This window comes from Hippopotamus amphibius, chromosome 7 (assembly GCF_030028045.1).
Source record: "Hippopotamus amphibius kiboko isolate mHipAmp2 chromosome 7, mHipAmp2.hap2, whole genome shotgun sequence".
NCBI classification, from domain to species: domain Eukaryota; kingdom Metazoa; phylum Chordata; class Mammalia; order Artiodactyla; family Hippopotamidae; genus Hippopotamus; species Hippopotamus amphibius.
The window spans coordinates 90,352,501-90,380,032 of NC_080192.1; the positions used below are offsets into that span (position 1 = coordinate 90,352,501).

Sequence of the window (27,532 nt, forward strand, 5' to 3'; positions counted from 1 at the left end):
AAGTATTCAGTCAACTCCTCTTAAGCAGTTTGAAAGGATTACTCTTGAGTTCTTGATGCACCATAAAAGTGGACATACTGAGTTATCACTATGTTACATCTAGTCCACTGTTGTCTTGCAGCTGTTTACATGAGGGAGATTATGAGGATTTTCTTCCTTGCTGGCAATCTCAGTGGCTGTGGTTGTTCTTGCAAATATCCACATTATAAAATGTTCTTCCCTGTTGTTTAAAGTGTTATTTGTCCTAAATTCTAAGAAAGCTCTTTCTTGACCATATTACTGAAAGTGGTACTCCCTCCAGGAGCTTATCACCCTGTTTATTTTCTTCATTACACTTCTCTCTTAATGATATTTTTTGTTTATTTTTATTACCTTTCTTTCCTGCACTAGAATGTAAACTCCATGAAGATAAAGATTGTCCATCTTGTTAAGCTCACATAGAACAAGGCTTAGCACATAGCATGCATTCAAAGAAATTTTTGTGGAGAGGAAATGATGTAAAATTTCCTAAATTGAATTTTCAGGCTTCAAGTGGTTTCCCCCAGATGTAGAATTGTGGTGAGCAAGTCTGTGCTCACCAATCTCTGGTCTTTATTAGTTTATAGACATGACCTTTGTTATTTTTCAGTTATCTTTCTTTGATATTTATTGAAAGAAAAAAATGGACTAGCATTTATTAGGATCGCCAACATGTTTGATATGGCACTAGTGCTTTACATATATTATCTAATTGAATTCTTCTTTTTAAACCATTTTTAAATTGAAGTATAGTTCACTTACAGTTTTTTTTACTTTTTAAAAATTTAATTTTTTAACATATAAATTTGTTTATTTATTTATTTATTGGCTGCGTTGGGTCTTTTGTTGCTGCATGCAGGCTTTCTCTAGTTGCAGTGAACAGAGGCCACTCTTCATTGCGGTGCACGGGCTTCTGATTGTGCTGCCTTCTCTTGTTGTTCTCATGGGCTCTAGGTACTCAGGCTTCAGTAGTTGTGGCACATGGGCATGTGGGATCTTTCCGGACCAGGGCTTGAACCCAAGTGCCCTGCACTGGCAGGCAGATTCTTTATCACTGCACCACCAGGGAAGCCCCCTAAAAGTTTAATTCTTATAACTAGTTTTTCTTGTCTTCATGTCGCAAACAGGAAATTATATATTTTAAGAAGTTTTTATTTAGTTCTTTTACATATAGCCTATGCTGTATAAATTTTTTTAAGATGAAAACGTGTTTATAGCTTACAGGGTTTTTTTTTTTTTCTTGATTTGATTTTGGTAAGTCATCTTTTATTTCCCTTTCCCTTCATAATTTAGTTACCTTTTTTGAAATATTTCCAGCTCCATTTTTTTTCATAATGAAATGATATAACCAATAAATAATATTCCAATTTAGGGCACACATTGATATTTAATAGGCAGACTAGTAGATTGATGTGCTTTCGTCCAATTACCTTCCTCATCATGGACTCTCCCATTTACCTGATATCTTCAGTGATTGCCTGTTTCCCTTTCTAACTTGGAGTTGATAATTCACAGGCTCCCTCATGCATCATTTTTGTTTCTTTCCTAAATGTATATTTGCAGCTTATATACTCCCTTTTTCTCAGATAACTTCATAATATTTTTTCTTCTTTTTAATACCAATATTTCCCTATTTAGTAGAGCCCACTACTTACTGAAGCTCTAAGGTAACGCTTTGATCCATCTCCCAAATAATTTATTAAAATGTTACTTAGAAGTAGTTCTCATTACCAGTGACTAAGGCATCTCACTAGTTTTGTTATTGTATTCATAGTAGTGCCTGTTTATCTTATCTTCCATGTACTGTCTCTACATTGGTTCTTAATCCATGACAAAAATAGTCCCATTTGTACATGAAGACTCAGTTTTTAACAGTATTTAAGCATAGACCCTAGCTAACAGCCTCCTGAGAGTCTAAATAGACTGCATCTAATAGTTTTTCCTCCTAAAGAGCTCTCCTTTAAAAGATTAAAACAAAACATGCTGCCCTTCTCATTTCAGATGTTAGTACTATTTGGGAACTTTTTTTTTTTTAATGGAATCAGCCAGTTGGCCAGATGTAGAACTGGAATAGTTATGGATTCTTTCTTGAGAATACCAGTCTAATTGACAGTCCACAAGTCCTCTAACATAGTAGCTGTAGATAAGACATGTTATAGTTTTGGTTCAACAGTTATGTCATTGAGTTTCTTCAGTACTCTTAAGTAATGTATGTAAGTTGAATTTTTTGAATAGTCGTGGGATATCCTATATAGTTCATCAAGCAATTATATCCTATTTTATTCAAAGAATGGGAAGTCTCTTTATTATCCTCTTTAAACACACACTCCATTCAGTATTTTAACTCTTTTCACTTCATGAAAAAATGTCTTTAAGTCATTTTGGTGTCCCCTCTACAGCGCATGTACATACAGCACACTTATTTGATGAATGAATGAATGAATGAATGGGGGATGTTCTAAGACTGTATCTTCTAAAAGTCATTATAAGCTAGCTCCTTTAAGAACAGTAACTGACATATATTTTCCAGAAATGAGTGCTATTGCATAGTATAGAATATATATAGGGAAAGAGTCTTAAAAGATTCAAAGTATTATTTTGTATTTGTCTTTGCCCTTGGGTGAAAATGTAACATTTTCCTTCAAATATTTACAGGAAAATGAAGAGTTAGACTGGAATTTACTGAAACCAGATATCTATGCTACAATTATGGATTTCTTTGCATCTGGCTTACCTTTAGTTACTGAGGAAACACCTTCAGGAGAAGCAGGTAGTGTCTTGGGTAATTAATATTTATCTTTTTTTTAAAAATAAAAGTGTTCTACTTTCTTCACTTTTGTCTTGATTTCATAATTCATGCGAATACAGATTTTTATCATTATACTGTATTTAGCTCTGGAACCAATTCCATAGGGGCAAAACTTCATGTGTACTAGTTTTATGCATCATTTTGTAAAACTTGTGTATAAATTGAATATATTATACAAAACTAAAATTTTCAATTATAAAAATTCTCAAGCATATAGAAAATAATATTATAATGCTCACCAGTTTGCCCTCTTCTCAGATTTAACAGAGGTTAACTTTCTGCCTTAATTGCTTTAGACTCATTTCCAAATAAAATTTTAAAGACATAGCCAAAGACCCAGAACTCCCATCCCTTTTCCCTTTCTAATTCCAGAAATGTATGTAAATTTAGTTTGTTTTTAAACTTTTACTACACATATAAGTCTGCAGGGAATTTATAGTATTGGTTTTTGTTCTTAAACTTTAAATAACTTGTGTTACATGCACCTTTCCTTTTTTCAAATATTTTGAAATATATCCCTTTTGAAAAAATGTAGTTCTTTATTTATTTTAAGTGTTGGATAGTATTTCATTATATTAATAAACTACAGGTAATTAATCTTTTTCCTTTACTTGTATTCAAGTGAATTGTTTGTGCTGATTTATGTTACAAACATTGCTGCAGTGGGCATCCTTGTATAAGTCTCTTTATGCATTTGTAGAGAGTTGCTTTAGAGTATATTCCTAAAGGCAGAATTGTTGTGTTGTAAATTGTTCTAATTTACACGCAAATTAGCAGTGTTTAAGAATTTCAACTTTCTTATATCTTTATCATCACTTCGTGTTTCCTTTTTTTTTTTTAGCCAATATGTTAAGGGTAAAATGGTGTCTTGTTTTAATTGCATTTCCATGATTAATATTGAGCCTGAAGGTTTTTATATACATGTATGGCCAGTATTCATATGACTGGCCAGTATTTTTCTTTTCAGTAAATTTCCTGTTCAAAATCTTTGCTGATTTTTTTTTAAAAATTGAATTATGTGTCTTTTCTGTATTGATTTTAGCAAGTTTTTAAAAAATATTCTGAGTATAAATCCTGAATATAGTATATATAAATGAGGTATATTCATAGCACATAATTTCTCCCTAACCATGTCTTACCTTTTCTCTATATTTAGGTTGTCTTTTGTCATTCAGAAATTTTTTCTTATTTTAAAATATGGAACGTTTCACAAATTTGTATATCGTCTTTGCGAAGGGACCATGCTAATCTCTGTATCATTTCAGTTTTAGTATTTGTGCTGCTGAAGCAAACACAGTTTTTCTCTTTTATGGAGTCACATATTTTCATCTTATCCTTTGTGGTTTCTGTTTTGTGTACATTGTTTTAATAAGTTGTTTTATGTAAAGCACTTTGAAGATTAACTGCACATGGATCTCAGATATTAGCTGTGATTATTATATTTGTTGTTGATGAAATTTTTTCTTGCTCCAGTATCATGAAGATACTGATTTTTTGGTGTGTGTGTGTGTGTATACATATATACACACAACATTTGTATAATCATCTTTAAATGAAATAATTTCACTTCTAGATATATACTCTGAGTCTGATAAATGTACACAAGACAACTTGTGGAAGCATGTTCATTGAAATATTTTAAAAATATATTAGCAGCTAAAAGGCATGAACTTGATTAGGAAATATCAATGTGAAAAAAGAAAAAATATTAAATGATAAAAGAAAACTGAAGGGTTTATTTACATATTCTTACATATATACCATTTATGCAAATTTTAAATAATACATGAAACAGTTATATGTGGTTTTTTTTTTTAAATTTATGTTTTTTGGCTGCGTTGGGTCTTCATTGGTTGCTGTGCGTGGGCTTTCTCTAATTGTGGCAAGTAGGGGCTACTCTTCATTGTGGTGCTCAGACTTCTCAGTGCAGTGGCTTCTCTTATAGCGGAGCACAGGCTCTAGGTGCGCAGGCTTCAGTGGTTGCCCCACATGGGCTCAGTAGTTGTGACTCATGGGCCCTAGAGTACATGGGCTTCAGTAGTTGTGGTGCGTGGACTCTGGTTGTGGCACGCGGGCTCTAGGATACACAGGCTTCAGTAGTTGTAGCATGCAGGCTTAGTAGTTGTGGCTGGTGGGCTCTAGAGCCCAAGCTCAGTAATAGTGGTGAACAGGCTTATTTGCTCCACGGCACGTGGGATCTTCCCGGACTAGGGATTGAACCCATGTTCCCTGCATTGGTAGATGGATTCTTAACCACTGTGCAACCAAGGAAGTCCTGTTGTATGTATTCTTGATGGATATATATGTAAAATTGATATAAGGTTTTGAGAGCCATTTGACTACATCTACCAAAACTTAAAAATACACAAGCCTGTTGACCCAGCACTAGGAATTTATCTCATAGATATATTTGCAAAAGTACACTGATATATACCTTACATAAACATGTATGCTGCAGGATTGTTAAAAATAGCAGCAAACTAGAAACAACTGAAATAATTTAAAAACTAGCTGAATGGAGACAAATACATACAAAAATTACTATGCACCTATTTTTAAAATTGAGGCATGTCTTTATATGCTGATATGGAAAAACCTTTTAGGTATATTAAATAGAAAAAAACAAGGTATAGAACAGTGTGTATAGTGTGTGTGAATATAGACATGTAAATGTAAATATGAACTAGAAGGATATACGCAAAAGTCATGATAGTGGTTGCCTGTGGAAGTGATGGTGGGGAATGGAACTTAGGTTTGCTGATGTAAGAGAATTTTAACTTTATTACATTTTATTTCTTTTATTAAAAAATTCAAAGTTGATATATTTAATATTAATATGTTGATATTTATATTGTTGCCAGAACTCTAGTGATATTTATATTGTTGCCAGAACTCTAGTGTGACAGTGTAATTTGTCACAGCTGCATTTTTAATTTTCCCAATGGTAAAGAAATTTTTCAAAAAAATATAAAACCCATAAAAATAGGCATATGTGAAGATCAGTATATAACCTTACAAAAGGAAAAGGAAAACAAAAATGTAACAAAATGAAAAAAAAGGTTTTGCTCAGATTTGTAGAACATTTTAGAATTTCCATAAGGCTTACATCTGTATTTAGTATGATTGTCATTTTGAAAACCACTAAATTGAGAAATTGAAAATATAACTTAATTTACAAAGTAGGTGTGCCTTGTTGTCTCAAAGCTTTCATCAAAATTCATACAGTATCTTTTCTGTGCCACTTGTCAATCCTTGAGAAGGATGAAAGTTTACAAATACATTGGCCAAAAAATTCAAACCCTAACATCATTAGTAAATCAAATTATTTCAGTATATTCACATTATCACCAGATGTTCAGTGCTCCTTAATTTTTCTTCAGAGAATCAAATGAATGATCCTCACATTTGCCCTAAGTTAAAATCACTCTGTTGTAATATTTGTACTTGCATGGATATAAAATTTCTACTGTTGATGTGTTTTATTTGTAATTGTTTCTAGGATCTGAAGATGATGATGAAGTTGTGGCAATGATTAAGGAATTGTTAGATACTAGAATACGGTATGTGCTCATCTTTCTACTTGAGATCAGATATATCAATACTACAGAGCCAGTTTTCATTGTAGCAGTATACTTTTGGTTCTGTCTGAGGTTGTAGTAGAGTTCCAAAATAAGTATAAGTTCATGTAAACCAAAATAGGTAACCATGACAATTGAATTTAAAGCCTGTACATTCTCTATATTCACTCCAAATTTATAACACTCTGTCTAAACATAGTCAATAATTTATCTTTCATGGTTACCATTTGGGTTTGATATTGTTTTAATACCAGATTTCCTAGAAAAAAACGACTTAACAGTGTTTTGGAGAATTATGAGGAGAGGAGTACCTCTTTCAGGCTGCTATCCCAGAAGAGTGAATTTAAATAAGTAGAGAACCATAGGCTCCACTTTTGCTTGTAGCAGACCGGTGGTCCTGCTGAGAATTCCCAAAAAAGCTAGATAAAAATAAAAAAAAAAAAATTTTTTTTTTTTTTGTTGGACAGTATTAGGTAGTTGCCAAAGCAAATGAGATTGTGTAAAGAGGGGAAGCACATTGAAGCTTCCCTTGGGGCATTTGCTGATTCTTGGTGTGAGGTTAGAATATGAGAAGCTGGGCAAAGGGCAGTCACTAAGAATCAGAGAAACTATATAGCTTTCAGCAAATTTGTTGAGATGGAAAGACAAAAATTAAAATTCTGGGTTACCAGTGAAGCTTTGATTTTAAGGGGCAAGATCCCAGCAAAAAGAGAAAAATAAGCCTTAACACTCAGAGGTTCTCCCCACAAGGCACTTGCTTGTTCTTAGCTATGGAAGGGAAGAGACTAAGAAGTCAAACAAAAGGCAGTTGAAAAGCTGAGCAGAATTTTGGGAAACTATTTGGCAGTATCTACTAAATCTGAACATATGCATATTCTTGATGAGCAGTTCTACTCTCAGGTACATTCCCAGTTGTAATATAAATGTATACCAAAGGACATTTGCAAGAATCTCCACAGCTGCACTATGTGTAAAAGCCAAAAACTGGTATTAACCCCAATGTCCAGCAACAATAGAATGGATAAATTCTGGGATATTCACTTAATGGAATACTATGCAGCTGTGAGATTGAATGAACTATTACTATATGCCACAATGTAGATGAATCTCGCAAAGAGCAAAAGAAGCCAGATTAAAAAAGAGTTAATACTTTGTGTTTTCTAAGTGGAATTTTATTTATAAATTATAAAGTTAAAAAACAGGCAGAATCAGTTATGATAATGTTACCTTTTGTTGAGAGGAGGGGTTAGAAGGAAGAACGGGGAGACTTCTGGGGTTCTAGTGTTCGGTTTCTTGGTCTAGAACAAATGTATATTCACTTTGTGAAAATTCACTGAATTGATCATACATGATTTATGCATTTTTCTATACTTACATTTCAATGAAAGTTTAAATGGAAAAAAAAAAAGCCAGCAAATGTCAGTCTTCCTCTGTTCACTTAAAAGAAATAGATGAGTATATCTTAGGTAATCAGTGTAAGTATTAGGAAATTTGAAATCTTAAATGCTTAAAGAGATTATTAATGAACAAGATTAAAATGTAATAAGCATATAAAGTATTTGTATGAGTGAATTTTGGCATTTTATCTGCAAGTTAAAAAAAATTACAAATGAGACCTAGCTACAGTCGTTGTTCTTGATTATAAAAGTAGCTCTTACTTTGTGAATTTATTAATGTAAAATCTAAGCTCTGAGGTTGGGGTGGGGTGAATTGGGAGATTGGGATTGCCATATATACATTACTAATAAGAAAAAAATATCAAATTGCACACTTTAAATATATGCAGTTTATTGTATGTCAATTGTATCTCAATAAAAGTTCTTAAAGAATTGGAAAAAAGATCTAAGCTCTGAGTTGTATTAAATTTTTTCGACAAAAGCTTTCTGTTATTTTAAATACATCACAAATGTTCCATGGCTGCAGGCCAACTGTGCAGGAAGATGGAGGAGATGTAATTTATAAAGGCTTTGAAGATGGCATCGTACAGCTGAAACTCCAAGGTTCTTGTACCAGCTGCCCCAGTTCAATCATTACCCTGAAAAATGGAATTCAGAACATGCTGCAGTTTTATATTCCAGAAGTAGAAGGCGTAGAACAGGTATGCCAATATTGTACGACGGTTTAGATTTAATATTAAAGTGAATTTTTTGGAAAGAAAAGAAATTCATGACCTAACATTTTCTGCAAGGGCTATGTTGTTGTGTTACCATTGTTATCAGACTCACAGGCTCCTTATTTAAGAATTAACATTAGTGTTTTGGATCACCTACTATGTGCCCAGCATTTTTACAAATATCACCTCATTTATCTTTTAACAACACTGTATTTAGTCATTTCCATTTTGTACAGGGGAAACTGAGACTCAGGGTGCACTGCTGCTCTGGTTGTAGAAAAATTATGAAAGGGGGATTGATTCAGAACATCACGAAATTTTATAGATGAGACTTAGAAGTCTTTAGTGGAAGAGCTCCACTACTTCGTATTTAAACACTTCTTGTTCTTAAACGTGCAGGCAAGCTCATCAAGAAATCATACTTTGTTGTACTGTAAAACAGACTACTGAGTAGAGTAATAGAGCTTTATAGTCAAATGTCAACATTTTTTCTGCCTCAAGATATCTAAGGAATATAGTATAGTACTTTCTCAGCAGTAATAGTGACCTTCACTGCAGTAATTCTCAACCAAGAGGCGTGGCCTTATGGAGAGAGATTATCAAGGAAGGAAAGTGTGTATCGAAATTAGAAATTTGAGAAAACTCTTCAGGTAATTCTGTGCCTTTAAGGAGAGGGCATCATCTCCTCTCAGCTCCTGTGAGACTCACTCATCTCTGGGTAGTATTTAAACCTGTCCTTTTGGTTCAATACATGCCATCTCGTCTTTGAAGCTCATATCAGTCCTTCACTTGGAATTAAGCTCTTCTTCAGTGCAAAGCTTCTGTGTGTGTGTGTCAGCTTTCAGTTTATGGGTAAGTTCCTTGAGAGATTTATGGTCATATCTAGGTCTTTGTGTTCTTCAATACTTAGCCTTGTGTGTTATAAATGTTGTTTATGTAGTTTGTATTAAATATTTAGAAACATTATTCCAAATTTAGGAATATTTTGCCTAAAATAGAAGTTGATTGACAGAATTTTTTGGATTGGGTGTTGCTCAGATTGTATATAAAAATATCAATTCCTTGGAAGTAAATATCCATTTTTACTCAGCCCAAAAGAAACTGTGAGGGAATTGTTTTTCCATTGATTGTCTCAGATCAGAACCAGAGTCACCTGGATTTTTTTTAAATTAACTTTTGTCCCAATATCCCCTATATGCCTTTTAAGAAAATTACAGTAGTTAACATTTTGGTGGATTGACAAAGGAAGGTTTTTGTTCACTTTCCAGGGTGGGGTGATGAATTGGCAGTCAGATTATAAACCTGACTTTCATTATAGTAGGTGTGGTGAAAAAACAGTCTTAGGTTTATATAACTTTTCCTTTCCAGAGGAGTTGGTTTTTATTACGTGAGTAATATATTAACTCATGAAAAGATATTAAGCCTTTCATTTTTTTCTTCAAATATTCATTGGTATTTTTCTTAACTTACTTGAAATGAAAATCTTCACATTTTTCTAAGGTTTAAAATGAACTTTTATCTGAGTAAGACCAAAATAATTAGTTGCTAGTATGATATTTTGTTTCTTTACCTTCTTTAGGGATTCATCTTTCTGATGTATGTTTTTACAATAACAATTTGGTATAGATCCCTAAAATATATTTAAGGAAATAAGATGCTTTTGGAAAAAAAGCAGAAAAGTCAATTATATATATTAGTCATACAGCTGGGAAATACCAGTTAATCATTATAGCCTTCTCTGTCCAGCTGAGACTCTGCTGTTGGAAGCCTCCTTTGGGAAAAGGAAAAGAGACCAATGTTTTAATTAATTTGCTAATATTCAGTTTGCTTTTATGTTAGAATATCAGGTTATGATGCACACCTTGTGCTTTGGAGGCTGTTGATAGATTTATTCTTACTGGGTTGACAAGCATTTTTATAGAGTAGAGTATTTCAGGTAAGCAAGTAATATTAAAATCAGGAAAATAGCAATTTCTAATCCTCAGTTCTTAAATTCTCTCTCTCTCTTTTTTTTTTTTTTTTGTTTTAGGTTATGGATGATGAATCAGATGAAAAAGAAGCAAACTCACCTTAAATTAATTTGTTTTCTTTTGGCCCAGCAGTCGGACTTGTTGATAATATATACTAAGCTTTTATTATTAATCTGCTAAGGAACTTGAGGATTAATAAAATACACCCTTTCTTCAGAGACTGTTATATAAATACTGCATGTTTGCTTTACCTCATATGAGTTATTTATAACGTCCTGAATCATCTTCTGTACACATGGATTTTATCCAGGGATATTTTTATTTTTGTTCTTCATTTCTCATGGTTCCTTCTTTGCATAATGTGTGAAGCAGTTTAAAATGCATCCCCCCCCAGTCTAATTTATTTACTTTTTTAATACAGAAGTAAATAGGGAGAATCTTTTTAAGATTTTCTAAAATGGCTTAGCTTTTTGTGAGATGTTTGAAACTATTTTTACTGAATTTTTACCTTTAAAAAAAACACTAAGTTTTAGTTTTAAAATGGTATCTGGCTAGTAGCCCCCAATGTAGTATCACTTAACTTCCCACTGAAAGACCAAAAAAGATCATAATGCTGAAAACTGATAAAGAACCAAGTTCTAGAATGTAGACAAAATTTCCATTGATTACAAGACAGAGCAGGCTGAATTGAGAAAAACTGCCTTATTATGCTCAGACTTTACCTTAGATACAAAATCTGAAAAAGAGATGTGAAACTGCTTGGTCCTTCTACTGGCTTCTCCTGACTCAGAAATCTGTAATCTGTACCATGCCAGAAATGTGGACAGTTACCTTTCTACCACAGGGGTACTGCTTTTTCAGATAGCCCAAATAGCAAATTATCTTTCTCTTTTGTTTTCCTATAGGAATTCAAAGTCAACAGTTCACAGACAATATCAGGAAAGGAAAGGATAGGTACATTTCATCTTTGGAATTCTGTTCCCCAAAAGTACTAAAGTTAAGATAGGGATGGAAATAGAAAGAACTCCAGCAGTTGTGAATGCTGGGAAGAGCAGTTTTAGTTTTTGTTCTTTTGCTTCACAGAACCAGACATTGCAGTTGGAGAATTTGTTTCCTGAGCCATTATAGATGAATTTAAGTTAGACTAAGAGAATTACTTTGTAAACTAGGCACATTAACCTGCTGAAGCTACAGGAAATTGAGATTGTGGAGGAGATGCAGTTAATGACAAGTCTTGGGTCTGGCCATGAAATAAGTGGCAGAGGTGGGTGCGGGATTCAATTACTGAAAGAGAGGAAATCAAGGAACTGAGAGACCAAGTTATTGGAAAGATTTTCTGTGAATGGGAGCAGCCATGAAGAACAAGGAGGAAAGGTGGAGAACATTCTAGGCACACAGAGTGGTGTAATCAGAATCTGGAAGCTGTGGAATGTATTGGGGACTGCAAGAAGCTAAGTAGGACCTGAGTGCAAGGTGGAAGGGCTTAGCTAGAAATGGTGCAGAGGTAGGTAGTGAGGAGAATGCTGCAGAAACTCTTGGTTGCCTACCCAGCTTACACCTCTGCTGCTTACTGAGAGAGGCCTTCTCAGTTACCATTTGCTTGCAATATGCCCAGGGAAGGTATGTCTTACCTCGGTCCTAGGGAATAAATTATAACTAGTCTAACTCAGACGTTTTAACTTGTTTTTTCTTTGCCAGTCATTAGTCTAGGTATAGACATATGACCCAACTCTGCCTATGAGCTGTAAGACAAAGTCTGTTGGCAAGCTCTGGAAAGGTTTTCTTCCTTGATGGAGAGAGGAGGAAGTTTATGTAAAGAAGGCTCTTTTCCTGTACTTTCCTTTCCTTCCTTCTTGGTACACTGGAATACGAAGAGTTGATGTATGTCCAAGGCTCTAACAGTCAGCTTGTGATCATGAAAAGCCAGTTCACTAAGAATGGCAAAGAGGAAGGAAAAAAGGGGGGGGGGGAGGGGCTGGATCTTTGAGGACACTATTGACCTTTGAGCCAGCCTGGGAACCACCAGTGCTCAGAGGATCATGTGAGATAAAAGGTTTCCTTGCTACGCTACTGTTATCAGGTATTCTGTCATTTGAAGCTGACTGCCTTCTAACAAAGAGCCTGGTAAATCATGGAAAACTTGGTAAATAATTTTACTGCTTTTTTATTTGTGCCAAATGTCAATCTTAAGATGACAGCAAATTCACATTTTTAAATTAATTGAGCCACTTTTTCAATCAAAAATTAATTTAGGTATAGTTTAATTTAGGTATAGTTTAATCAGGTAATAGTTTTACATTTTGAATGTTATATAAATTTCCTCCCATATAGCCACAAAGAAAGAAATCATTCACCATTAGTTGTGTTTCACTAAAACAAAAATAAAAATTAACCCCCCAAAATGTATACAATCTTTTTACATGAAATATTCTTGGAAACACTTTATGAGATATTCCAATATGTATTTGAAACTGAGATTATTGGCTAAGAGTAAGCAAAGAACCTGAAGGATTTTTTACTAAACAAAATTAGGGTGAAGCCTGTCAGGGAAGGGGTAATTTCCCCCTCTACCCCTCTTGAGTTCTTGTGACTGGACAATAAAATTGACACAGGATAGATTAACAGGAGAAAAAAACAAATTACAATTCTTGCACACACAGGTCTCATAGCAATGGGACCTAGGAAGTGGCCAAAGCAGTTAGATTTTATATTTTTAGACAAAATTAACTTGAGAGGAATTGATAGAACAAAGAAATTTAGGTTTGGGTTAGTAAGGAATTTAAGCAAAGTAAGTAAAGAATTTAAGCAAAGTTTGGGCTCGGGTAGTGAGTTAGTAAGAAAGTAACAAGGTTTGTTTAGATAGCCTTTTGACCTGAATTCTGTATCTCTGGTGATAAGGATGTCTTCCTACCTCTGGTACAGGGAGGGCATCTGTCACATGGGAGATATTTCCTGCTTTCAGAGAGAGAGGAGGGTCAAAGAGTCCCTCTTGTATCGGCCATTTCTTAAGTAACTTTAATTCAAAATAATATGCCATTGAGGCATATTTTGGAGTGCCTGTGTGAGCCCCACCAAGCCCTATACAGAATGATATGGAGCAAAATATATAAAAATAGTAAACTTTCATTGAACATTGACTATGTGACACTGTTCTAAGCACCTTATATTTATGAAGTCATTTAATCCTATGAGATCGGTAACTATTATTGTCCCCATGAGGCACAGAGAGGAGAAGTAGGTATTCTATTACCATAGGACTTAAGTGGAAGAGCCAGAAATGTGGACTCTGGCATTCTGGCTGCAGAGCCTATGCATATTGCCTTTAGGGAATTGGACCCACGTACGTTTCCTGAGTATTCCTACCTCAGGGAAGGGAAAAGCATTCCTTGTCTTCATAGGTGCTGCTTTCTAGTGGACAAAAGTCTTCCATCTTTTACTTGCTCCAGACCATTATGGGCCAAAGCAGTGCATATGTGTACAGTTTTTCATGCAGGAATATGAAGCTAGCTGCTCTCCAGTCCAGTGGGAATTTGCATCATCCCTTTGGGAAACCACAGCCTTATACTTTGCTTCTCCACATCGGAGTTATCAATGATAATTCCATAGGGTGCTTGTAGTCTGCAGAATCGACTTTTGAAAGAAACTCCAGAAAACAGTATTTTTCTGTCACCTTACATTTCTAGTCATTTTCTTTCAGCTCTAGGCAGCTCCCTGAATGGTCCATCTCTGGCTCTGATCACATCCTACAGGATAGAAATAGTAGACAGGACCAGTTAATCTCATGGTTTCCAATTTGTTGACAATTTCTTGACAGTAGAATGAGTTTCTTTCTAGCAGAGGTAGAAAACTCTGCCACAGGTTCTGCTACTGGGGAAATCTGGAGCCACACTGGAGGGGAGTATAGGGGAATGTATTAATTCTAGTGGAGTCAGCACCCTTTGCTCTCAAGCCTGAGGAATGGATATCTTTGATTTGTGTTTTCTTGGTGTCTCTTGATTCTTTTAGCCCTTTCCTTTGAAGAACTTCTACCTATTCCTGATTCTATGTGGCTCTGGTGGAACTGTCCAATCACTGCCTGTCCTACCTTTGCCACCAGAGTGGGGCGTATGACTCACACTAGACGCATCAGAATCCTTGCCTAGAATATCAAAAGTGAGAATGGAGGAATACCCTCTCTCCCCTTGGACTGCAAGCTGTAAAAATGTGATTCCAGAGCTGTTTGAGGCTGTTTTCCCTGTCCATGAGGTCAGAGAGAGAATCAGAGTTCTGACAACATTGTGTCCCTGGATATAGATGTATCTAAAGGTGTTTGTATCCCTGTCCTTTCCAATCACATTAGCCAGTTAATCCCCATCTTCAGCTAGTTTGTTTCTATTATTTGTCATTGAAAGCTCTGTCCTCTAGAAATTTAAAATATATATATTTACAGTGAGGACATCAATAGGATCAACTTTAGATGGATGTATTAGTCAGGCTTCTCTAGAGAAACAGAACTAGTGGGCAGTGCGTGGGGAGGGTGGAGAGAGAGAGGTATTCATTTTAAGGAACTGGCTTATGCAGTCATGGAGGTTAGCAAGTCCAGAATCTGCAGGACGGGCTGTCAGGCTGGAGACGGACGAGCTCATGTGGCCATCCAAGCCCAGTTTGGTTTGGCTGGAGAATTCCTTCTAGCTCCGGGGAGGTCAGTTTTGTTCTATTCAGACTTTCAGTTGACTAGATGAGGCCCATCCACGTAATGGAGGGCGATGCACTTTACTCAGAGTCCACTGATTTAGATGTTAACCTCATCCAAATCATCCTCACAGAAACATCCAGAATATAATATTTGACCAAATATCTAGGCACTCTAGTGCAACCAAATTGACACATAACATCAACCATCATGGTGGGTAAAGTTTGCCTTAGTCAACAGCTTCTTTCTTTCTTTTTTTTAAAAATAAGTTTATTTATTTATTTATGGCTGCATTGGATCTTTGTTGCTGTGCACAGGCTTTCTCTAGTTGTGATGAGTGGGGGCTACTCTTCATTGCGGTGCGCCAGCTTCTCATTGTGGTGGCTTCTCGTTGCAGAATACAGGCTCTAGGTGCACAGGCTTCAGCAGTTGTGGCACATGGGCTCAAAGTTATGGCTCACAGGCTGCAGAATGCAGGCTCAGTAGTTGTGGTGCATGGGCTTAGTTGCTCCACGGCACGTGGGATCTTCCTGGACCAAGGCTCAAATCTGTGTCCCCTGCATTGGCAGGCGGATTCTTAACCACTGTGCCACCAGGGAAGTCTTCACCAACTTATTCCTTCTTCCAAATCTTGGCCTCCTTTCTCTGGCATTACCATACCTAGTTCCACATGCCCTTCTATTGCCTCTTTCTTGCCCAGTGTCATCAACCAAGGTAATCTGTCAGGGTCTGCCTTCCTTCTAATTTCAGAATGATCTTTACTTTATCCCCATCAAAGCTTGCTTTTCCTCAGTGACTTTTTCACACCTGGTATCCGAATGAAAATAATCTCATAGTTTCACTCTGAAGTGTAATAGATGATAATGACTTTATGCCTCCTTAAGGAGGGAGAGGTGTTCTGCATTAAATATATATGTACAGGTGGAGTTTTGGCAATGTAATAAGGAAGGGGTGGAGGTAATTTTGCACAAGAGAACTTTCTGGTTCCCTTATAATCCTATTTTGTGAGTGACTATCCAGTCCTCTATAGTCAAGCCCTAATTATTTAACATTGGATTCCCTTCTTAATGCTTCCTTTTAAAAAGGGCAAATACGAAGATGCAGAACTTTAAGATAGGATTCTTCTTTAGGGAACTGCCAATGGGTTAAGTATAGCTAGACCATAAGATGCTTGAATACAGTGGTGGGAGATGATGCTGATAAAACTGACAGGAGTGAGATCTGAATAACCACGGGTGTGAGCATAGGAGTCTGGACTTGATCCTGCAGGTGAAGGATACCCACTGAATTGGAAGCAGGGAGAAATAGGATGTGATCTGTGTTTTTGAAAGATCACTCTGGTGTGAAGGTGTATAGAATGAACTAGGGTGGAATAGGTGAATAGGTGGAACCAAAGGGGCTCACTTAAGGGGTCTTTCTGAGGCTCTGGCTGCTGCCTTCTGTTCTTCTGTTGATTGCTTCCTTTTCAAAAGCTTTCGTGGTTCAACCCACTTCTTTTTCCTTTGATATTTGCTACCATCTTCTCTGTCCACTGAAGTACACTTCTCCACATAACTCCATAAAAAGTGGCATATATATGCCCCTGCTTCCATAGTCTTGTAATGCATTTGCCTTTTAAAATATTGAGATATAATTGACATATAACATTATATTAGTTGCAGGTATACAACATGATTGATGTATGTATTGCAAAATGATCATATGATCACCACATATGATCTACTTAACATCCATCACCACACATTGTTACAAAATTTTTTCCCTTGTGAGGAGAACTTTTAAGATCTACTCTGTTAGCAACTTTCAAATATACATTATCATTAATGATAGTCACCATCCTGTACAGTACATCCCCAGGACTTATTTATGTTATAACTGGAAGTTTGTACCCAGGCCTTTTTTTTTCTTTTTAATAAATTTATTTATTTTTTATTGGTTGTATTGGGTCTTCATTCCTGCTTGGGCTTTCTCTAGTTGTGGAGAGTGGGGGCTACTCTTCGTTGTAGTGCACGGGCTTCTCATTGTGGTGGCTTCTCTTGTTGCAGGGCTCTAGGCACGCAGGCCTCAGTAGTTGTGGCACTCAGGCTCAGTAGTTGTGGCTCACGGGCTCTAAAGCACAGCCTCAGTAGTTGTGGCACACAGGCTTAGTTGCTCCTGGGGATGTGGGATCTTCCCAGACCAGGGCTCGAACCCATGTCCCCTGCATTGGCAGGCAGATTCTTAACCACTGAGCCACCAGGGAGGCCCCCCCCAGGCCTTTTTAATTTTAATAATTTTATTGCTAACAATACTTATTATTGTAATCCAGATAAGGGATAACAAAAATCACAAACGTGGGAGCATTAAAAAATCTTATAAAGCTATTTCAATTATGGTTCTTTGTTTCCTTAGCAATGGCAACAAAATCCCTGATGGCCTTCAGCCCATCAGGCTTCATGGCAAAGAGAAGGCTGAGAACCATCATATTCAACAGGACTAATCCCATGAACAGGGAAATGGACTTACATAAGAAGACAATGAGGGGCTTCCCTGGTGGCGCAGTGGTTAAGAATCTGCCTGCAAATGCAGGGAACATGGTTTCAAGCCCTGGTCCGGGAAGATCCCACATGCCTCGGAGCAACTAAGTCTGTTCGCCACAACTACTGAGCCCATGTGCCACAACTACTGAAGCCTGTGCACCTAGAGCCAGTGCTCTAGAAGCCACCACAATGAGCCTGTGCACTGCAACAAAGAGTAGCTCCTTGCTCACCACAACTAGAGAAAAGCCCGCGCTCAGCAATGCAGCCAAAGTAAATAAAATAAATTTTTAAAAAGCAAAGGATTTGAATAGATATTTCTTAAAAAAAAAAGACAATGAATTACACCCCATTACCGTCATTATTATTCTTATTATTTTTTAGTTCAGTTAGTTCAGAACTTTTGTTCAGGACAGAAAATCTTTTCCATTTCCTCAGATGTTTGAATTAGAGCCAGATGTCTCCTTTGCTTCATAGATCATTTATTTTCTTCTCCTCCAGCCCTTATCCCCAAAATTCCAGCTAAGACAAAGCTCTGTATAGATAGGGGTCAGACAAAGTTCTGCTGTATCAGTGTCTTGGCTGGCACATGTTTACAAGGGCTCTTTGTTGCAGTGGGTTGGTGAGGTTGTTCAAGATTGGGCTGAGAAAATATTGACTTTCAAAATTTCTTCCTTGCAACTGGTGCGTAAGCACCTTCCAAAATAGCTGTAGAATGGAGGTAAACAAGACAAACTGACAGTCATAATGAAGTAGCAAGCAGAAGAGGAAAGCAAGGGTTCAATAGATTATTACAGTTTGAGCATGAGAACTTTGGTGATACCACTAAGTTTCTTTGTGGCATCAGCAGGTTTTCTGACAATGCACAAGTGTATTGTTCAAACTTTGGAATCATACCTTCACTCCTTGGCAATATCACTAAGGTTCTACTGGAACCTCTTAGATGAGGGTTCTGAGGCTAATATGTACACGCAAGACTTTTTTAGCCTGTTGAACTAAAAAATGTGTTGTCTGCTAACAAACAGCTCACTGTTTTTTTAACTTTGCTCTCGGTAATTTAGGAGCCTGTTTAAGGGCCTGAAATATTAAAGGGATTTCAGGTGAGAAGTACTTTCATTAGTTAAATGTGACATTTTCCCGCCTTTCTTTGAGGACAGTGATAAAAGGGCATCTTTTTCTTTTTCTTTTGAAAACAAACTTTTTACAATGTTGTGTTAGTTTCAGGTGTACAGCAAAGTGATTCAGTTTTTTATATATATATATATATATCCAGTTTTATATGTATATTTTTTAATGTATATTCTTTTTCAGATTCTTTTCTATTATAGGTTAAGTTATTGAATATAGTTCCCTGTGCCATACAGTAGGTTCTTTTTGGCTATCTATTTTATATATAGTTTTGTGAATATGTTAATCCCTAAGTCCTAATTTATCCCTCCCTTTCCCCTTTGGTAACCATAAGCTTGTTTTCCATGTCTGTGAGTCTATTTCTATTTTGTAAATAAGTTCATTTGTATCATTTTTTTAGATTCCACATATAAGTGGTATCATGTGATATTTGTCTTTGTCTGACTTACTTCACTTAGTTTGATAATCTCTAGGACCATCCATGTTGCTGCAAATGGCATTAGTTCATTCTTTTTTATGGCTGAGTAATATTCCATTGTACCACATCTTCTTTATCCATGCGTCTGTAGATGAACATTTAGGTTGCTGCCATGCTTTGGCTATTGTAATAATGCTGCTTTGAACATTGGGGTGCATGTATCTTTTTTTTTTTATAAATTTATTTATTTATTCATTTATTTATTATTTTATTGGCTGTGTTGGGTCTTTTTTTTTTTTTTGCTGTGTGTGGGCTTTCTTTTTAGTTGTGGTGAGTGGGGGATACTCTTTGTTGTGGTGCACGGGCTCCTCATTGCCATGACTTCTCTTGTGGAGCAGGGGCACTAGGCGTGTGGGCTTCAGTAGTTGCAGCACGTGAGCTCAATAGTTGTGGCTCACGGGCTCTAAAGCGCAGGCTCAATGGTTGTGGCGCACAGGCTTAGTTGCTCCGTGGCATGTGGGATCTTCCTGGAGCAGGGCTCGAACCTGTGTCCCCTGCAATGGCAGGTGGATTCTCAACCACATGCCACCTAGGAAGCCCTGCATGTATCTTTTTGAATTAGTTTTCATTTTTTCTGGATACATCCTAAAAGGGCATCTTTTTCCCTCTAAGATAAACTGGAAAGCCCTTTGCTCACTTGATCAGATAACCAGCCATAGAAAGTCAATTCTGCTAAGAACATATGACTTTTTCATTCATTCAAACCCATTTTTGATCCCTTTTTTTTTGTGCTAGGGTTTATACTAGGTGTTGGGTATGCAAAGACTTGTTCTACTCTCAAGAAACTTAGCTTTGTAGGGAAATGCACACACAAAATAATAAAATATCGAAGATTATTGCTTTAAAAGAGGCAGCTCAAAGAATGAGAAGTTAATGAATGTCATTAAGTCTCTCTGGGAAAGACAGAAAAGGTTTTCCCCAAGAAGTAGCATTTAAGTAGAGATGGGGTGGGGATTCCCCCAAAAGTAACCAGCATGTGCAAAAGATTTAAGAATGTTGGCCCCATTGGGAAACTACCTATTCAGAGTTGTTGGAGTGTAAACGGCTGAAAAGTGGAGTCAGAAGAGAGCAGTAGTGAGAGGTAAGACCAGACATCTGGGTTAGAAGACCATTCAATGTTCTGTATGCCATGCCAAGTTTTTCTTTGATTCTAGTCTTGGGCCATTAATAGAGTAATGATAACCACCTAGATTTGGTTAAAGATAGCGTTTAAAATCTTCTTAAAGCAAATGCTCAGGTAATATATTTTCAGAAACGTCATCTCTCTCTGATTAAGTCTCTCTTGGCAGGAATGGTGCATTAATTCACAGAATTAATCGTTCATGAGTCCAATGTAAGATGGTCAATGCTAGGCAATTCCTATGGTCCGAGACCATGGGCCATTAGGCAGAGTTTCTTAAGCCCGGGTGCAGAGTGTTGGATAGTTGAGCCTTACATTCGATCCCCCACCCCCGCCCCCCGCAAAAAAAAACTGGGGGTTATGGAGGCAATGGATGGGTTTGGGGATGGGGAGCGGAGGACTTCAGAGGCCAAGCATATGACTTAGAGTTTACGTTGGGAACTGAATCGCCTGTCACCAGAAGGACACCTGAATGGTACCTCTCTCCCCTCACCTCATTCAATTCTTTGCAATTTTTCTTCAACCTCATGCCCGCTTTCCCCCCCTGACTTGTCTGTCTGTCCCCCCGGATCAGACCTCCTGCTTTCTTTCTCCTCTCTCCCCGCATAGTGGGATGCTGGAGCTTGGGGCCTTGGATTGCACTAGGCGCGTGCCCCAATGCTATTTGCTTTGGTGACAATTCCATCGTCTTTGATAATCTCTCGGTCTTTCCCTGCCAGCCGCCGAGTTCTTTCTCGGCCGCATGGCAGCGCCTCCCGCGGCTAGCGCAGGGACCGGGCGTCTCCAGGAACCTTAAGCGGATGCGGCCGCAAGCCGGTGCCACGTCTCCGCCGCCAGCAGGCCAGCGCCTGCGTGGGCTCGGGGGCGGGGCGGGCCGGGGCGGGGAGGCGGGACCTGCGCGTGAGCGGCGCGGACGCGGCCCAATGGGACCTGCGGGCGGTGGCGGCGGCGGCGCGGTGCGCGCCGGGGGGCGGGGCTCGGCGGCAGTTGCTGGCAAGCCCGGGAGGCCGAGAGGGCTGTCGTAGCCTCGGCGGTCTTATCCCCAGGGTAGTCGTGTCGGCGCCCCCCCGGCCCCCAGCCGCGTCGATCGCTCTCCCGGCTCGTGTGCGCTCCCGAACTCGCTCGCCGCTCGCCGCTCGCCCTGCAGACCGTGCCTCCTGCATCATGTGCGGTAAGGGGGCTGCGGGCGGGGGGCGTGTTGCGGGGCGGTGCTGGGTGCGGGGCGGGCGGGCGCCACTGAGGCCGGCGGCGCCGGCGGGAGCGCGAGTGTGGAGGGTGCGAGGTCTGGGTGTTGGGCGGGGGGGCGTCCTGCGGTGGCTGCGGCTGCTGAGGGCGGGGGCCGGCCTCTGGGAACCGGGGTGGGGGGCGGGGGTGGACCCAGGAGGGCACCTGAGAGGAGGGCGGGCGCTAGAGGGGATCTCGGGGTCGGAGGGGGCTTTGCGCCAAGAAGGGAACCCGGAGGGTAGAGCAGTGTCTGAATTGGAAAAGGAGCGAGGGGTGAGGGAACTGAGGTGTGGAGGGGAGTGACTTCAAAAGAGTCCACCAGGTGAGTGAGGCAACCTGTGGAACATCAGGTGAGGTCTCTTGAATTGATCTCGCATTCTTCTAGGATTTACCTTTTCAAAAATGTTTTTAATTTTAGTTACTTTTTTCGGGCACGCCCAGCAGAAAATAGAACTATAGCTAGAGCTGCGACAATGATATTACATATGATCTTAACTTCCTCCCTTCCCGGTCTCAACAGAAACCATTGCTAATCAATACGTTGGTGAAAGGGCCCGGAAGTGACCGTGGAGAGATCGTACATCATTTATCACTTGCGTGTGCATCCATTTGAAACACTTACTTTTGATAAGATATTGGTCTACATTTAATGAATGTTTTACCTAGAACTGTTAAAATATAAAGTTAGGCCCATTTATTCCATGTTTTGAGATTTAGTCGTTTTAATATTTACCTAAAAGTGTGTTAGGAGGAATTGTCAGAATTATATCTGAAATGACTGATATGCTCTAAAATTTGTATTAACTTGGCTATTGTCAGTAAAAAGAATTCAGTTCTTACCTTCCTTATTGAAGTTTACAACTGACGTTACCCTTGGAAGAAAGAAAAAATTTTTTTAAAGGAAGTATGATTTTAATAGAATTGAAGCTATCTGGGAAACTTACTCTGTGTAGCCTTTTGCAAGAGGAACTGAGCAGGAGTAGCTTGTATTCATTGGTGGCTATTTTTCCAGTATTTAACTTTATGTTAATTTCAGCTTCTAGGATGAAGAGCAGGTTTAAATTTAGAGTAGATTAAAAAAAAAAACGCACAAAACCAGAAACAACTATAAATAGCTTGCTGAAATTATTAGTGGTGGAGCTGACTTTAGAATCAGTTACACTTTTGCAATGTCTAGGTAGTAGAGTGGTTTTGCAAAAGGCATAATTTAGTTTGGAGCTGTGAGGTAATGAATTTGCAATCCCCAGTGTGATTCTGGTAATTAACAGTTGCTGAGTGATGAGGTGTATACCTAGTCAAGTACCTGGCTTTTTGGTTGCAGATCATTTTTTTTGTTTAGGCACCTTATTGGAATATAATTGCTTTACAGTGTTGTGCCAGTTTTTGCTGTACACCAAAGTGAATCAGCTGTATTTATACCTATATTCCCATATCCCCTCCCTCCTGCAACTCCCTGTCCCAGCCCTGTAAGTCATCACCCATCATTGAGTTGCAGATCATTTCTTTATCTTGTTCCAGGAAAAAAGGATGTCAGGAGTGCAGTACTGTAAAGGGGAAAATCAGATCTGATTTAGAAAAGGTTCAGATAAGGGTGAGGCTTTTAGGGTGGAGATTAGATGTTAGATATTTGTACAGAGCAAACATCCCCATTCCTCAGTGTTTTACTGCTGAGGAAACAGGTAATAAACAAGAAATAAAGAACTAGTATTTGAGGCATTTCCAAGGTCTGGCTTTTAACTTGGACCAGAGTTTTATATGATTCCAGGAATAGGGTCCAGAATTTATCTCCTCTTTAAGTTCTGAAAGTTAACTGTTTAGAAGGCAAAGGTTTGTCCTTACATTTACCTCCCACATCTTAATTATTGAAATAAAATTTCTAGGCAGACAAATTGAGTTGGATTGAGATTGGATGGGAAAATTTAGAGCTTTACTTTTTGATTACCTGCTACTGGTTCAAATTTTTCTAAAAGATTATTTCATTTCGACATTGCAGAATGTTGAAGCAGAGGAATGAGGGCTAACAATTCTTTTTGATATGCTTTTCCCAATCAGAAATATTGATAAAACTGTTACTATATTTATCAGCTTGTATCAGGATGTTAATTTGTTACGGAGGTGAAAAAAAAAAGATTTTATGATCAAATAAATTTGAGAAGCAACAGAGTAAACAATGTTGAACTGGCTTTATTTTTAATTATAGGATGTCTTGGAACTTTTAATGTGTTAATAAGTGTTATGAATCTTCCAGAGAAAAATAGTGTGTATCTGTTTTCCAGATTTATTTTGTCTTTCTCTTAGTCTTGATTCTTTGGAATACACTTTGTCCTTCTTAATCTGTTTTACCTTTGGCTTCGGTGAGAGAGTGTCAATTCACTTAAGCTACACACAGCTCTTAACAGATTTTGCTGTTTTTTATAAATGTAGGATTATACCCTTCTGGTCCAATGGTGTATATAAATGACATTTTTGTAAATGAGATCATATTTAAAAGCAGTAAGAAAGCTGCAATTAAAAAATATCCTGAAATGAATCCTTAAAATTTATTTTGTAATTATACTGTGTAATTGCTTTGGGGCTAGTTGAGGGATGCTAAGACTGGCTTCTAGGATAAATCATAAAACTATTAGTATTAACATATTCTTAGAAATCATATTGGGTATAAAGTAGTTGTGAAAGAAAAGAATTATTGCTTAATGAGCATTTTCTCATTTGTGTTCCCTGGAAAGGGAAAAGTTAATAGGTTCTGGTAATGAGCAGTAGAAGGTGGGAAAGAGTTTTGTAATGCATAAGTTTGGGAAATCCTGCTTTTGTAGATTCGCAATTAGCAAGTTGAAAGGTTTTAGGAAGTTTTACAAATAAACCCATTAGCTTTGTTTAACCCAGTATTTCTTAAACCTTTAATCATGGAGACTTTTTTTTCACCTCATCCCTAATTAGTATCCTGCATTATCGGGTTCTCTTTCTGTGGTTTGGGAATTTTCGATTGTACATTGTACATTTTAGGTACAGCAAACATTAACACAGCATTGTAAATCAACTATACTTCAATAAAAAAATTGATAAAATAAAAAAAAGAAGATATTTGAAGTGATCACTTTGTATTTGGCACCCGACCCTTTGGTGAGATGACTGAAACAAAAGAATTGCCTTTGAGGAATTGCTGTCTGATTGGAGGAGACAGTGACTACACATGCAGCAGGTGTGGGTGATAATACACAGTCCTTGTTCATTGCCATGTTCTCAACTGCGAGTGGAATGAATACAAATTCAGAGACTGGTTAGGCCAGGAGTGTTCTGGACGATAGGATAGGACTCTTAGCTGAGGAATGGTGCCAGCTGGTAGAGAACTAGTGCACTGTGAGAGATACCACTGATGGCACATTTGGAGTCAGAAATAAATTGAGAACTACTGCTAGTGGGTTTGCAAGAAGAAATAAAAGTGCCAGGAAAAGAGGCCAAGGAATAGTGGTTAGAGGCAGAAGAGTTCCAAAGTGGTATATTGCCTTGGACAGAGTCTGCAAGAGTAGCAAAAGGTCATTCATGTTTAATGTTGCAGAGAGAAGTTAATTGCATTTAGCTATAAAGAAATCATTAGATAAGTTGCATATATGAAGGCAGAAGGATTTGAGTTTGTGTTGAGGAGAGCGTGTATACCAACAAAAGAGAGAGTATTGTGAAATTGAGGTCGCTGGTAGAGTTGAAAAGTTAAGTTCCTGACGTGTAAGCTGTGAAATTAATACCAGGTGTTCATCGATTGATTCATACTCTAAGCATTGTCTCTAAGTTGACTACAAGTTGATCCAGATCATTGAATAGTAAAATATTCAACCCACTATTGTGTAGGTTCCTCATGTTAACAAAAAGTTCTGTATTTACAAAATCGAAGAATCGCTTATCAAGAGTTCCAAATGGGAGAGGCTGGTTCAGGGAGTGATGTGTGGAATATGTTTCTCTATTTTGAGTGTACAAGGAAGGATAGGCTTATAGGGTATTATACGGTTAAGATGAAGAAGAAGACTTCAATACTACAAGGTAAGAATCTACTAAAGATGACGAAGCTGGGAAGAGAGAAATGAGGATTTGAGAGTAGTCTAGATTCTAGACTTCAGAATAATATGTGGAGGTGGGGAGCGGAGTGTGAAATTTAGACAAGCAGTGAATTAGCAGGATTGGTCAGCACTTGGGAGAGCCCCTATGAGAGTGGACCTGAGATGGATGGAGACCTGAAATGGGTAGACTTCACTATTGGGGTGCTCAGGGACACGGGGTGAGAGCCTAATGGGCCCAGAGGGGCTGACTTGGCAGGATGATAAAAACTGTGGTCTGATGTAATTGATCAGAGAGAAGTGGGAGAGATGGAATGTTTGAAGGTGTGTGAGCAGGAAGTGCATGCTTTTTCTCAGGAAAGGTGATAATATAGGTAGACAAGGTAGCTGGTAATGGAGTGTATAATTAGAGATGTCAGAGTTTAAACAGTGCTTTGAGTTCTGGGATGTTAAATATGTAAAAGAGAAGTGTTACAGAGCTCCTTCCAGTGGCCATGTGTATTTACAACAAAGTGGGGGACGCTTGAACCAGCCTTTTTTAAATAGGAAAAAGATTTTGAACAATTAGAAAACACACAAATAATTGAAATTTCTCATGTGTCACTCCATATAATTTTTTCTTTGTGTTTTTAGGGTTGTAGAAAATGTTATCTCAAATATTTCATCTTTTAAAGGAAACTTACCTATAGAATGTGGCTCCGTAATTATACTATTGACTATGTTTTATGGCAAGTATCTAGTTGGTGTGTATAACCTTAATTGCAGAATTATTTATAATTTACAAAGAGTTAGAAAAACCTCAATAAATAAGCACATGGCTAGGTAAAATATGAGAAATCTATTATGGACTGTTGTTATTATGCAGCCATTCAGTAGACTGGGGTAGATGTGTTGTGCTGACATAGAAAGATCTCCAATATCTTAAGAGAAAAAAGTACAGTGTAATATATATATTATCAATTTACGTGTTAAAAAAAACCTCTAAGACCATGTACATCTGAGTTCATATATGTAGAAAAATTCATAGCTGAAGGATTGGGACAACGTGTGTGTGATTAATGGTGGTTATCTCCTGTGTGGAGGTAGGAAAAGGGGATTTTTCGCAATTCATTCTGTAGGATTTGTGTAATTTGAATGTTTAACAGTGATAATTTGTAACTTGCGTTATAAGAAAAATTTTAAAAATGAAACTTACCTGGGATTGTAGATGGATTTTGTTTCAGAAAATATAAAATTTAGAGAAGGAATTTGAACACTTAATATTTATAAATTCTAATGTCTAGGGTCTTATCAGAATACTGAAGTTGTCAAGTGAAAAAATATGTAAACGCAAAATTTCTTCCTGAAACTAATATAATATTGCAAGTCAGCTGTACCTCAAAAAAAGTAAAATTTTTTATTTGTAAGAACATAAATTCAACCAGACATAGGAACTTTAATAATTTGATTGGTCAACTAAATTGCATTGTTTTCATTTCAATAAGGTTTAATAGTCTTTGCCTACAACAAGATTGCTTTTAACCAGTGGTGTCAAGTCTGTGATCTAGGTCATGTCTGAATATCTTGTTAAACAAAATGTTCGTAAGTGCTTTTATGTCATTGAATTTAAGTTGCCATATTCTGAGAATAATGCCTGTAGGTGCAAACCACTGCTTCAGTTGGGGAGATATTTATTCCAACTATATTACATTAATAAGAAAATTTGCGCTTTGGAAGCACAAGGTAATTTGGGAGTGGAAAATCTCCTGTGCTCCACACAACTACTGTTTGTGATATTGGAGCAATTACTGAAGAGCAGTGGAGAGTTGATTTTTAGGTTTTTGTAGTCACCTTAAGCAGAACTGTTTATGGTGAGGTTTG

General features: G+C 37.6%; 2 protein-coding genes and 1 non-coding gene across 9 annotated transcripts in view; 2 read left to right on the top strand and 1 right to left on the bottom strand.

The window, feature by feature from the left end:
* Window positions 1-17,966, top strand: part of NFU1 (NFU1 iron-sulfur cluster scaffold) — a 31,878-nt gene extending 13,912 nt beyond the window's left edge. For 4 of the 6 annotated variants that reach the window (XM_057742459.1, XM_057742454.1, XM_057742458.1 and 1 more), the window contains 4 exons: window positions 2,674-2,800; window positions 6,327-6,387; window positions 8,329-8,503; window positions 10,548-10,706. In XM_057742459.1, coding sequence (XP_057598442.1) covers window positions 2,674-2,800; window positions 6,327-6,387; window positions 8,329-8,503; window positions 10,548-10,592 — 408 coding nt within the window. In that variant the 3' untranslated portion in view covers window positions 10,593-10,706. Of the gene's footprint in view, window positions 1-2,673; window positions 2,801-6,326; window positions 6,388-8,328; window positions 8,504-10,547; window positions 10,707-17,551 lie in introns of those variants that run through there. The other 2 variants (XM_057742457.1, XM_057742455.1) reach the window with 2 other exon arrangements.
* On the bottom strand, window positions 4,019-4,122 carry LOC130857888 (U6 spliceosomal RNA). The gene has a single exon (XR_009054890.1). It is a non-coding gene; the product is annotated as a U6 spliceosomal RNA (small nuclear RNA).
* Window positions 17,967-21,405: 3,439 nt separating the features above from the next.
* GFPT1 (glutamine--fructose-6-phosphate transaminase 1) overlaps window positions 21,406-27,532 on the top strand; it is a 65,437-nt gene continuing 59,310 nt past the window's right edge. For both annotated transcript variants that reach the window (XM_057741178.1, XM_057741179.1), the window contains exon 1: window positions 21,406-21,573. In XM_057741178.1, the coding sequence (XP_057597161.1) occupies window positions 21,567-21,573 (7 nt within the window). In that variant the 5' untranslated portion in view covers window positions 21,406-21,566. The remainder of the gene's footprint in view (window positions 21,574-27,532) is intronic.